Source organism: Pocillopora verrucosa, chromosome 6, assembly GCF_036669915.1.
Source record: "Pocillopora verrucosa isolate sample1 chromosome 6, ASM3666991v2, whole genome shotgun sequence".
Classification (NCBI taxonomy): Eukaryota; Metazoa; Cnidaria; class Anthozoa; order Scleractinia; family Pocilloporidae; genus Pocillopora; species Pocillopora verrucosa.
The window spans coordinates 18,171,585-18,185,271 of NC_089317.1; the positions used below are offsets into that span (position 1 = coordinate 18,171,585).

At 39.1% G+C, this 13,687-nt stretch overlaps 1 protein-coding gene across 1 annotated transcript; it reads left to right on the forward strand.

Moving 5' to 3' along the window:
• The first annotated feature begins 2,201 nt into the window (after positions 1 to 2,201).
• Positions 2,202 to 12,145, forward strand: LOC131797570 (putative leucine-rich repeat-containing protein DDB_G0290503). Its single transcript, XM_059115201.2, has 4 exons — positions 2,202 to 2,309; positions 3,230 to 10,707; positions 11,392 to 11,445; positions 12,010 to 12,145. The coding sequence occupies exons 1-4, from the start codon at positions 2,202 to 2,204 to the stop codon at positions 12,143 to 12,145; spliced, it is 7,776 nt and encodes a 2,591-aa protein (XP_058971184.2).
• Positions 12,146 to 13,687: the final 1,542 nt, after the last annotated feature.

Sequence of the window (13,687 nt, forward strand, 5' to 3'; positions counted from 1 at the left end):
GCAAAAATAACGCATTTAAACACCTTAAACAGAAATTCTGCGAGCCGCCATTAAGCCGAAGGGGAAACTGATGAGATTGACACTTTCTCGCCATACTAAATGAGTTGTTTACCTTTAGAAGGAAGAGATTTCTCCGTCAGGATATTAAATAAAGGCGACAACGCAATTTGGACAAGATATTCTGATGAATTGCAGCCAGTATGCTAATGTAAGATGATGACTAATGATAGATTTGCTTTCCCCACATGGTAAATTCGTAATTTTTCGCTTGAACAGTGATAAAAACAGTTTGCACCTTAAAACTCTGCGATTTCAAAGCTCTGCGTTTCATTCCTACGAAATATAGCTCAAAGAACCACATGCAAACACCCGGTCCGATAATCTTATCTCCAAAACATTTATTAAATATCGCAGGTTTAAAAATCTAGTGTTGTGTCGTGGGTTAACCGGACCGGAATAATTAGATAAAGTTGATGTTACATTTTTCCTATGAATCAGCACAACCTTCTACAAAGCTTTTAAAAAAATATTTATGAGATCATCGGTTGAAGGTGTATGAAACAGAAAAAACAATAGCTCATTGTTTGGCTGTGTGCCTAATGAAAAATTGCTTCCGTAGTTTGCTTTCCCCCAGTTTTCCTGGTAAATTCGGCGGGCCAGATTTCACAGTGCGACCCGCTAATTCCAAAACTTTGTTTGAATTGAAATTGTCCCCTTCTATTTTAACTGACAGACGCAATGAATATATTACTAACCTTGTTTTCTCGGTATATGCTGTAAGTTGCGGAGCCTCGTTTTTCCTGTTTGGATTAAAGGCTCGCGCTTCCCCCTTAGGTTATAAATCTGATTGGAAAAAAACCTCGGTCTGTAATTTACAGTACGGACTTCAAACTCGGTTAGTAACAAGTATTTTAGCAACCGAAACCGCAGGCTATTCTGTTATCTTTAGCCGGCTGCTTTCACCTCATTTACTATTTGTGTTGGTAAAAAATCGTGCAATTATTGAAATACCATCAAATGATTTGTTCAGCAGCCATGCAGCCATAGCAGAATTGAGTAAAATCGACAGAAAATAATGTCCTTCACTAGTGTTTTCTCTTAGTAGGTCTTGGTGGAATGGAATGCGTAGTATTCTAAGAGAAAGTTTAAACGGTAGCGATATATGATTACATCAACTACACCATGTTTGCTGAGTGGCAAAAAATATATTTTTTTTCATAATGACATAAATAAATGGGAAGAAAAGTGAAGAAGGAAGACTTACTAACAAAGCATGTATTCTACTATCTGCAGCTGTATAATTTAAGAGACGTGTGAAAAACTAGTTCATAAGAACAGTTCAGCTAGATGAATTTCAGTCGAGGAATAACTGCTGTTTACCTTTGTCGACGTCAGAAAATTGTGGGAATAGGAGACTGCTTTGTCCTCACTGTCGAGTGCACATGCGCATTTCTTTTAACGTCGCTTCTAGCATAAAAGTTCCTATTTAAGCGATTAACGCTATTTCATCGACGTAAACGTTACTCAGCACCACCACGGATTTAATCACAATACTCCGTATCGCAAAGACCCAATCAAACTTGATTAACTGGACTGCTACCCATTCTTGCCATAGAAATAAATAGATTCTCCCAGGCCTTTTGGCCAAGCTCTGAATGATTTTTTTTTTCCGGAATGCGCTGAATAAAATTGAATACTGAAGTACATATCGGGCAGAATGCGTGGACATAACATTCCATTAATGATCAGATGGAGACGTGGATCGAAGAAGCTTTCCGCCAAACGTTTTCATTTCCTGACCTTTAATATTGCATTGTAAAACTTGATCATTCAATTAAAATACTTTAAAATCTAAAACAATAATCATCCTTAAGAAGCTTGTTCTCAAGAGACTTCATATCAAATGATTTCTAAAGACCAAGCATTGTTCAGTTGCAAGGTATTTTGCATATTCTTACAGAAAGGATTCCACGCATACAATAAAACGCTTCTCATCGCTGACTTTGGCAACGATTGTTTATTGAGGCTGTTACGAGAACGTCAAGATGGCAAAGTCTTTGGAAAAGGCATGACATTTTTGAAAATCTTAATATTTTCGTGCGTTTGTATCGTTAGAGCTAATTAGAGTTCCACTGGTGCCAACATCACCAGACATAAGCGGATCAGACTTTACCGATAGTGAAACAAACTGAGAATTAACTATGGACACCACACATAGCGATACCTTCAACAATAATAATGTTCTTGTGGAGAGAGAAAGCGAGGGAAGATTGAATCTTAAGAAACGTCATGAAAATGACGCTGATGAGGTGAGAGAAAGCTATAGTTTGTGTTCGAGCACAAACATTTTTTCCAGTCACAAAATATTTCTTTGTTGTCGTCTTTGCACGAAATCTTCAAGTATCTGATTCTTGCAAAAACTTCTACCAGTGAACCTAAGAGACAATATTTTGGGTTTTTTGAGTTTTCAAGAAAGTTTTTCATCGCTCATTTGAAGGCCTAACATCGCTCAAGGGAGCTACGTTGTAATGTTTCCCTTTGTTAGCAGTGATCTGTGGCTTAATTCAAACAACGGCCGCTCCAAAGCACGCGTTAACGTTTGTATACAGAATCAGTGCTTTGCAATTATTAGGCTGGATACCTAATTCAGAACGGCTGAATCGGATAAGCAACCTCCTCAAAATGACTTTGTCGAAAAAAGCCTTCAAACCAAATTGAAATCTTTCTCCAAAATCGCTGCCGAAAGTAAAACCTTTGAGTTTTAAACTTCTTAGAAATTGTACGTAGACTCAAATAAGCATAACTTATTTGATAATGTCTCTAAGTCTAGGTTAACACTAGAAGAGGTTCTAAAGAATTCATAAATGTTGCCGAATTCGTAAATTTTAGGGTTATTGGATTCGTAGAACGTTAACACCGAAAGGGTGTCCAGATTCCCAGCCGAGTTTACCCGAGAAAATTATTGATTGAATAGTTACGCAGCTGTTCGCTGGAATTTAAAAAATATTCAGAACTTACTATTTGAACAATATGCTTTCTTCCATACAGATTGACGTTTCCCATGACAAACTTAAACTTTTGGATTCTTCATAAAGTCGTCCTGTAATTCCATTAAAACAATCGTCTTTCCATCATAAATATATTGTCAACGGATAACTCTGTTTGAGGATGAATACCGCCTGAATGCCAAATCAAATATGTCATAGAAAATTCTTTTTCCTTTCTTTAGGTTGAAAATCTTGAATTGCGGATCAAAGAGCTCACAGAACAAAATATGAGACTAAGAGATAAAGTGGTAGAGGCACGAGAAACAGGCAAAAGATACCAAGAGGAATTACTTAAAAGCCAAAAGAGATGTACAGAAATTGAGAGCTGGTATAACGGAAATCAGGACAGCATCATATACAAACTTCAGGAGGAAAAGGAGGAGTTGGATAAAGAGGTACAACAGCTAAAGAAAGACCTCCTAAGTCTAAACATACCTATTGGTAACCAGGACGCTGAAACTTCAGAGTTAGGGATGGAACTCTCACGAAACAAACAAGAACTTGAAGTATGTAAGGAGTCTATGATGATGCTGCATGAAGAGAACGAATCGTTAAAACACGATTTACTTATGGTTTCGAATAAAATGGCCACAATACGGGTGAAAACCGAATTTGAAGAAATGCAAAGAAACGAGCACGAAAACTTCTCTCTATTGCATGACCTAGATGCTATCCGTGATCAGCTCCAAATGTATCGCGAAAACTGTACTGGATTAGAAAACGAGGTAAAGATATACAATGAAAAGCTGGATATTTGTAATGAGGAATTAACAGCAACCAGAAAAGAACTAGTGGAGTTGAAAAAAAGCAATGATATTTTACACAATGACAAGGCGAAACTTGAGAAATCCTTATCCGACTCAAGAATGAAGCTGAGCAACTCCGAAGGAGAGCTGAAAGATTTAAAAGCTGAAAACCTTTACTCTAAGCTGCGCATTCAAGAGTTAGAAGACGAGATTTTCCAGCTTTCAAAGAAGACCGACAAGACAGGCCTTGATCTCCTCGAAAATGAAAATTTCAAAGTAGAATCGAAAGCCACACCAAAAGAAATTGATTTTGACCAACATATTCGGGACCTAGAGTCAGGAATATCGTTAATAAGTCAAAGGCTTTCTGAATCTGAGACAGAGCTATGTCGGAGCCAATCGCAGGTGGAAGAGCTAAATCTACAATTGAAGGAATCTCTCGATAAAATAGCAGAACTAGAGTCACGACCCGGAAATGAGGTGAAGGAACACAAACCAGATCCTGATTCCCTTCTCCAACAAGCAAAAAGACAGACGACTGAGATTCGTTTTACACTTCAGAGAAAAGAAAAAGAAAACAAAGACCTCGAGATGAAGCTTAAGGAAACCCGCGAGGAGATGCACAAAATGGAAATCCATGGAAACGTTTACGAGGCGGAAATATTTCAACTAAGAGAAAACCTTGAGAGGGAAAAAGAGCAATGTTCTATTCTGCACGAGGAGTACCAAGCCTTGCAGCAAGGGATTTCAGAGCAAAGAAAAAGTGAAGGGGAACATAAAAAAGAACTTGAAAAGAAGGATTCAATTATTGCTGAGCTTAAAGTCATGGCCGCAGGCATGGAATTGAAATACCACGAACTTAATGAAAAACACGCTGCGATTCAGGAGCTGCAAGAGCGGTACGAAAAAGAAAACCAGGAAATTGAAGATGACCTCTTGCAGACTCAAAAAGACATGGCAGACATGCAAGTGAATTTCAAGCTGTCCGAGAACGAAAAAGAGGATTTGATCCAACAATTTCAAACTGCAAAAAAATCCATCGCTGACCTGCAGTCTAAGGTCGAATTGGCTGAGCAAGGCTTAAAGGAGAAGCAACATGAGCTTGTTTTGACGAAACAACGACTCGCAAGAATGGAAGAGGAGCTAGAAGAGACATCCAAGAATAAATCAGAGCTAGAACTTCAGCTTTACGAAAGTAATACCAATGCCAGGAGGAAAGGTGAAGGGGACATCAATCTAGAGAAACAGTTGGAAGACCTTCAAAGAGAAAACGAAGGACTTCGGTACCAAATTGCGGAAAACGAGCTTTTCGTGGAGGGACTTAAGGATAAAATAAGCTCCTTAGAGACTGATTTGGCCACTCTACGAACTGACATGTCATATACGGACTCCTTACATGACACTGAAGCAGAAGAACTTACGAGACTAACCTTGAAACTGGAAAGCAGCGACGAAGAAATTAGGCGTTTGGCAGAATTGTGTGAAAACACAATTCAAGAGAAAGCCAACCTTGAGATCGACCTGTCGGTGGCCAAAGAGAAAATTGAGACGATGGAATCCTTCATCAGAGAAAAAGAAAACAAAGAAAGCAATCTTGTGAGAACTCTCCAAGAAGATCGTAGCAAATTTCTTTACAAAGAGACAGACGTTGCTTCATATCGCTCAAAAATTGCTTCATTAGAGTTGCAAAATGAGAATCTCTTCAAAGAGAAGGAGGCACTCCGCAGCAAGGTTGAAGCGCTTGAAGAAAAAGCTTCTGCGATTAAACAACAGCTGGAGGAAGTTCTGACCTCAAGAGATCAAACTATCCGACGGCGGATGGAACTAGAAGAAAAAGTTATTGAAATACAACAGGATCTCGATGAATCTGGTAAGACAAAAACACAACGAGAGGAGGAACTTCAGGATTTGTGGAGCAAAATCGTGAAGTACGAAGTTCAGATCGAATCTTTGAAAAGGCAGAATGAAGAAATTCAAGAAAAAACAGTTGAGGCTAATATTCACGTTGTTAATCAAAGAGAAGAGCTGATGAAATTGGAAATCATAGCAACCGAGCACGAGAGGCTGTTAGAGTCTACAAAATCTAATTTAGAGCAAAAGACAAAAGAGTGTGAAGACTGTCAAGGCACGATGAAAGGTTTGCAAGCCGACTTGAATAAAGTAAAAAACGAACTGATCACAAGCAAAATATCTCACGAATTTGCTTTGGACGAGAATAGCAGGCTTAATAGAAAGATCCAAGAGCAAGAGACGAAACTGGGTCTTTTTGAACAAGACGTTTCTGATGCAAATGAGGAAAACAAGCGCGTGAACATCGATCTGGGATCGCAAACAGCAAAAGCCAACAGTCTTCATCTCCAGTTAGGATCCACTGCTCGTGAAAGAGAGCGTCTTAAAGAAGATTTACAGGCTGCCGAAAGTAAAGTACAGAAACTTCAAGACGAACTTATGTTTGCGAATAACAAAGTTCGAGAAAAGGAAAGAATTGCGGAGAGTTACAGAGTGGAAATGTGCGAGAAAGACAGCCATATTGAACAACTTAAAAACTCAAAGGATTCATTGGAAGAGAAAGTACTCGCACTGAAAAAGGAACTGCAAACCACTGCCTTCTATCACGAATCCAGCGAGTCTAAGTTAAAGAATGCTCAAAATGAAATTTCGTCACTGAAACTTAAGCTGAGCCAGTATGAGGCGACTGTTGATGCTCTTTTGAAAGAACGAGACCATAAAGACAAGGGACACGAGGACACTTCTCAACAGCAGCATTTTGATCTATTGTTGAAGAAGAGCAAAGAACGGCAAGCCATTCTTGAAAAGGAAATAGAAAACAACAAAGCTAAGATTACAAAGCTTGAACAAGACCTTAAAATGTCTCGTCAAGATTGTCTCGACTCTCAATTTGAGAATTCGAAATCCCAACGACTCCTTGAAGACCTTAAGGTAGCACATGACCTGTATGACAAAGAGAGACGGAATTTACGTGAAGAGGTTTTGGAGGTAAACAGAACGTTATCAGACTTGGAGCTCAAATGCGAGAATGAGCAGAGAGACAACATGGCCTTACAAGCTCAGTTACAAGAGGCGACAAACCGAGGCGAATTAAACCGAAACGAGATTCTAAAGCTAAGCAAGCAGTGTGTAGAACAGAAAATTCAGCTCAATGCCTTAACCAAGGAGAAAGAACAAAAGAATAGCCACATAGATGAAATGAAGTCTGCAAAGGCCCATTTAGAGGAAAAGTCTACAGAGCTAAGACGAAATCTGACCAGCGCACTCGGTGAGTGTGAGAAGCTTCGAGGAGGTCATCAACAGCTTCAAGACGAAATTATTACCCAGCAGAAGATTATCTCAAACCTCAAGGACCGTCTTCAAAAAGTCTCAAATGGTGAACAAATTGCTCATGAGGAACTGAAAGTTAAAACAGCAGAGATACTTTCATTGAATGAAGAGCTAGTGGAATTAGGCAGCGAAAAAGATGATCTTAAGATCAAAGTGAAAAGGCTGGAGAACAATCTTTCAAAGCAGCGTGAGGATCTTTCTATGGCTGAAAATCAGATTGTTGAAATTCAAAGGGTTTTGTCAGAGTACAAGAAAGATTTGGGAGGTAAGGAAACTGCATTAGTAAGTTTGAGAACGGAAAATGGTGCACTGAAAGAGGAACTGGATTTGGCAAAAGATTCACTGAAACGGATGAAAATTGAAATGCAGGCCATTCAGGAAAATCAGGTGATTATTGATCAGTCATCTCCGCTGCAAAGTGGCTTATACTACAACGATGAACCAGAGGATGATATCTCGGAGTTGAGCCGATTAAACGAGAGCTTGAGTGAAGCAGAAGTGAATTTGCAGAGCAGTATTGCAAGAGAACACTCCTTACAAGATCAGGTAGCAAACTTAAAGATAACCCACTCTCAGCTCGAACAAAGTTTTCAAGCCTTGAAAAAGAGAGAAAAGATTCTAATGACAAGGAACGAGGAATTGTTAGATGAAGCCGGCAATGCTAAAACTGAGTGGACAAAATCTCGCGAAGAAGCGAACCAAGCAATCAATAATCTCGAGATGATGCAGGAGAAGCTCGCTCAGCTTGAAGCACAAAATGGACGATTGGAGGCTTCGCGAAGTCTTCTCACAAAAGAGTTACGGGAAGAAAGAGGAAAAGTCGGTAGAGCAGAGGACGAGCTTGTTGAGGCACAATGCAAACTCCAGGAAATGCAAGCTATATGGGACCACAGTGCTAAGGCGGTTGAGGGCAATGAAACCGTTTTGGATATAATTATGTCCGAAAAGAAAGATTTGGAAAAGGACATTCAGACACTGAGAGATGAGCTTTCCTCTACTCACGCCTTAATGAATGCGACTTTAAAGAAGAACAGGGAGCTCGACCATGAAAATTTTCAGTTAAAGAAAACTATAGCAGAATATGAAACAAGAGAAGAAGGCATTGATGAGGAACAAAGAGTGCTCAGTGATAGACTAGCACAGCATCAGAAAGTGATCAAGGAACTTCAACAGCAAGTTCAGCAGAAACAGAAGGACATTGCTACCTTGAGAGAGGAGTTAGAGAATGAACGTCTCAAAGTGGCCGAAGCTAAAGAGGAGTACAACAACGTTTTGAAGAATTTGTCCCAGTTCAAAGGTGGAATCGAAGACTACAAGAATGCAATGTCGGAAAAGGATGCCCAAGTGTTACTCTTAGAAAATCTGAAAAACACTTTGGAAAGCGAACTGAAGAGTGAAGTTTTGAAAACTAAGGAAACCCGAGAGAGGCTCAAAGAAGGGGAAGAGAAACTCAACGGGATAATCCGAGAGAAGGACAATCGGATCTCCGAGCTTGAGTACAGTATTTTGAAAATCAAGGAGAGAAACAATAAATTGCAGTCTGATGTGGCTGACTTAAAACAAAACGCAAATGAAAAGGAAACCCTCCTCTACAACGCTCAAAAAGAAGTCAAAAGATTGAACAGCGAGTTTCTCTCTCAAGGATCGATTATTGCGGCACTTCAGACTAAAAATACCGCTATTGCAGAGGAAAAACAAAGCCTCAAAAACGAATTGAATGACTTGAAAAGAAATTCTTCAGAACAAAAAGTCCAGTTAGAGGCTTTACGACATGAGAACGAAAGGTTGCAGAGAAAATTAAATGAACTTCAAGTTCCAAAGAGTCCATCAATGAAAAAGTCGCAGACACCTAAAAACACAACGGAACCCGATCTGGTCAGCCATAAGAAGTTAATAGAACTTGAAAATGCATGTCAGAATCTTTCGCTTGAAAAAGAGAATATCCAAAATAAGAATACAAGTTTGGAAGAAAAAATCTTACAGCTCGATGAGGAAATGAACTCTTACATTGCAAGTAAGGATTCCTTAGAGAAAGAGATGGTTTGGAAAGATAAACGAATAACTGAGTTGGAACAGTTGTCAAGAAAAGCTGAACACTCCGCCCAACTCGATCGAAATGAACTGCAGATAGTATCTAAGGCCATGAATGAAATGGAAGTGGAGCTAAATTCGACTCAAAACGCTCTGATTGGGTTAGAAGAATGTAATTCCACTTACGAAGAGACGATCAAGCATTTAGAAGATCAACTAACCGGGCTACAACAAAAGAACTCTCAGTTGGAAAAATCTCTGGAAAACAGGCAAAGTAAATTAAATTCTCAAAGGAACGAATTAATGGAGGCACTCTCGAGAGTTTCTGATTTGGAGAGCGCAAAAAAATCAAAGGCAAATAGTAATGATGAGCTTCTTAAAGACTTGCAGTCCTGTAAAAACAAAGTCACATCGCTTGAAGAAGAACTGTGTGCTTCCGCTAGAGAACAAGCGAAGGCAAATCTAACAGTCACAGAAATGAAAGAGAAAAACGCAAATCTGCAAAAGGACCTGCAACAGATACAGAGTCAGCTGAGAGAGGAAAAGCACGACCGTGCGACGGATGGTAAGGAAATTCGAGAGAAAAATGAAGTAATAAAGAAACTGCAGAGAGAAAATCGTGAGCTTGAAAACGAAATTATAGAAGCGTCCAAAGAATTGAATGTCAAGGCAGGTGAATGTCTCATTATGATGAACAAGCAGGAAGAAATAGAAGAGGAACTAGGTGCTTTGAGAAAGCAAATACGAGAGCTCGAGTCCAGCCTATTAAAAGAGAAAGGAGAAAATGAGAAGCTGAGGCTGGAGATGTCTGCCACTCGTCAACTCTACAGCGATCTAAAGATTGCCTACGACAACCTTCTTGAAGAAATAAACAGCTCCCAAGAACAAATGGAAGACAAGGAATTAAAAAAATCTGCTGAGCTTAAAAAATCGTCAATAGAAAAAGACCAACTGAACAAAGAGATTCAGCTATTAAACAAAAGGGTGGCCATGTTCAAAGAAAACAACGAGAAAATTCAGCAAGAAAAGAGAGAATTGGAAAAGAAGGTAAAGACAATGCAGCAACGACTCTTAATTTTGGAAGCGGACGAAAAGACTGTTGATACCATAAAAGCGCTGCAAATAGAGCTCGAGGAAAGTAAACAAAAGATTGATGACCTGAACGCGATGTACGAGGCCGTGAGGCTGGAGCGAGACAACCTTCGTGCAGAGAATATAAAGCCAACCTCACCGAGAGGGTTTGCAGGATACCACCCAAAAACAAGGGAAACCAGTGCTTATTTAGAAAGTTTGACAAAAAAGACTAAACTTCATGAGCAGGTAACCGCTAAAAAGGACATGCTAGAGGCGCAAGCAAAAGCAATGTTACTTGATGAGAAACTGAGAGAAGCACGGGAGCGGCTCGAAGGATTAAAAACTCTTCCGCCAAAGAGTGACGAGAGCATGTCTGAGACCATAGAGAGTGGCTCTGACGAACCCTCTGAGGAATATGAAACACAAAAAACAGGGCAATGCAGTTCTATTGTGGATGGCTCTTCACAGGAGTCAGACTCATAAAGGATAACTGTAGGTTTTAATCCGTCAAAAATGTCATTAGTCCCATCTATTTTTGGACCAACCCCTTTGTTAAACAACTTGAGTTTACCAAATGAATGTTGGCCTTGAAAACCTTGACTAAGTTTAACACCGAGCGAAATGGCGAGCTGTAATGATTTAGTAGTTCAAGGACTTTTCACGACTGTAGTGTGATATTACTTTGTCGCAGCTTTGCTCCAAAAAGATTGATTCGTTTCTAATTATTAGTTTAAGACTCATCAAAAAAAAAAAAAAAGCCCAAGCGAATGAAGAATCCCTTCTCTGAGCTCATACTAAGTAACAAACGAGGCTAGGTGTGCGTTGAAATCCAAAATTTTTAGCACAGGAAATGTTTCCAGGTTGTTAATTTACAAGAAATTCAACGAGAACTGAACAAATAGTGGTCGCACCGAGACATCTTTGAGTGATTCACCAATGCTTAGCTTCCCACACCGAGAAATGAATAGCTTCTTTTCTGGCCTTTTTAGATTTATTAGACTTGTATGTACTATTGAAACGCTCAAGCTGCATTTGCATGCAATTAATTAAGTTTTCTCGTGATCAGCGAATCTCATGCGAAGTCGTAGTGTGTTGAATAAGTATTTTATACAGTTTAATTTCTTTTAAACACTTTTGCTTTTGTTTTGTATAAGCCTGCGCTCCCCTCACAAGTGTGTAAAAACTTTAACTTGGTACCAGTTGATAAGGTAAATAAAGACGAGCGACGAAAGACCAAAGTGTTGCGTGTTTCCTGCAAACAAGGGGGTTTCGCGGCAAAACAATTTTTTTAGCAATTTACTTAAATTCATCAATCTGGTAAATTGGATTTTTTCTCCACGCTGTGCTGCCTTTTAGAATTGAGCCAGAAAATAAACTGAACACAAACGCTTGTGTCGAGCGCATGCGTAAGTGCTAAACATGTTGAAGAGAAAATGAGAGTATACTTTATCGGTAAACTTATGAAAGCGTTTCAGCGTCTAAGAATATAAAATCAATTAAATTACAACGTTCCAGCCTAACTGCTTAACACAACATGGATATTTCTACCAAGTAAGCGTGTAAGGAAAAGATGATTAATCCCTGAAACTTCGTTGTGGCAAAATGTTCAAACTGTTAACCAGTCATACACCGCGGACGTGTACCTAACTACACTTTTAAATCCTCGACGTTTGCATACAACTGCTCGTCGTACAATGTCATGTTGATCAGCTTCTGCAGAGAAAAATAACATAATAACCAGCATCATGAAAAAAGTGTTTCTCTTACGTTAGAAGAGATTATCTTCACAAGTGGTCAGCTTTTCACACCAAAACGAATTCTAGGAGAAACTACAATGATTTTATGGCGTCATCGTCTGCTACTCTTTGTGCGTCTCAGTGCAGTTTCTGCAATCATCCTTTTAAGTAACCATAAAGTGTCAGTTGTCATATAGACATTCTAGTTCGATTCTACGCTGTGTTTCGTGGGGTGCTAGCTTCAGTTACATGGCAAAAAGATGCAATCCTAACTTCGTAAAAATTACAGAGATGAGTTCATATTACTACGTTATCTAGGCTCCATGCTGTAGTTTAAAACATTAATAGCTGAGCCTTAGCCAGTCGGTCTTACGTGAAAATAAACTTTCATGTTGATCAAAATTCTGACCTTGTGTAGGATTTCCATGTCCTTAAGCTGATTTTTCAATTCAGTAAAAGTTGGTCTTGCATCTGGGTCATTCTTCCAGCATTTCATCATCATCTGATACCTGGTATTGTTCAAATGATCTGTTAGCGATTTAAAGAACGTTTCCTTGCATGATGAGAGAGAACGGGTTGAAAACGAAAACTTACAATTTTTCATCTACATGTTGTGGTTTAGGCATCCTGTATCCATCCTGAAGTAAGTTTGCAATTTTTCTTCCATCCATTCGTGGGTAAGGTGAGCCGCCTGGAAGAACCGCAAGACCATCGAAATATAAATGTGTTGAAAAAAACGACCGTCACTGAAACATCACCTGTATCATTTGATGGAGTTTGAGGTTGCATGGGGGAGCTCATCACATACGTTTGTCCAACTGAACAAGATACATTATTTCATTAAACATGGTATATAGCAAAACACAACTACAGAGCCTCATAAACTTCCATTCGATGTTACCTATGGTGAAAATCTCGTACAGCAAAACTCCATAACTCCATCTGCAGAAAAGACGAATCAAACGATTATAAATTAGGTGATTATTGACATAAACAGTATATACGACAACTAAAATATATGTATTCTTTGACAAAGCATAGAATTCATGCCCTGATTAAAATTTATAAAACTTGTTGGAAAATTGCTACGAGTAATAATCGGGTATACTTACACGTCACTTTTGGTGGTATATTTACCATACAACAAAGCCTCATAAGCTGTCCACTTCACGGGAAGACGGCCCTAAAGATTTTAAATATAACTTTGTGAAACAGCTAAAACATTATAGGAAGCGACTAGTCAAACACAGTGATATTTAAAGTTCTACCCGTATACGCATGACTGATATTTTCATTTGGGTCCCATTCAAGGATCTCATGATCGGATTCAGGAATATATTAGTCCTACCACAACAATGATTGTGAAAGGTCACTAAACTGAACGATATGTACTACCGTCTCCACCTCCCTTCGTTCTTTATTACCTTAGTCTTTCGTTCATAAATATTTTCCAGCTGCACATCTCTAGCCATTCCGAAGTCTGTCACTTTACACGTTTCCTTTTGTCCAACCAACACATTACGGGCTGCAAGGTCTCGGTGAATGATCTAGGAAAGAATTGATGCCACAACAAAAATTAGCGACTGCAGAAGGAAAAGAATTGAAGGAAATGGTTCATACAGGGAAATAGAAATATCAAGCAACATGACGCGGTGGGCGTATTCCTTCGTCTTCCAGATGGCAGAAAATTAAAATTACTATAAGTGCTCCATAC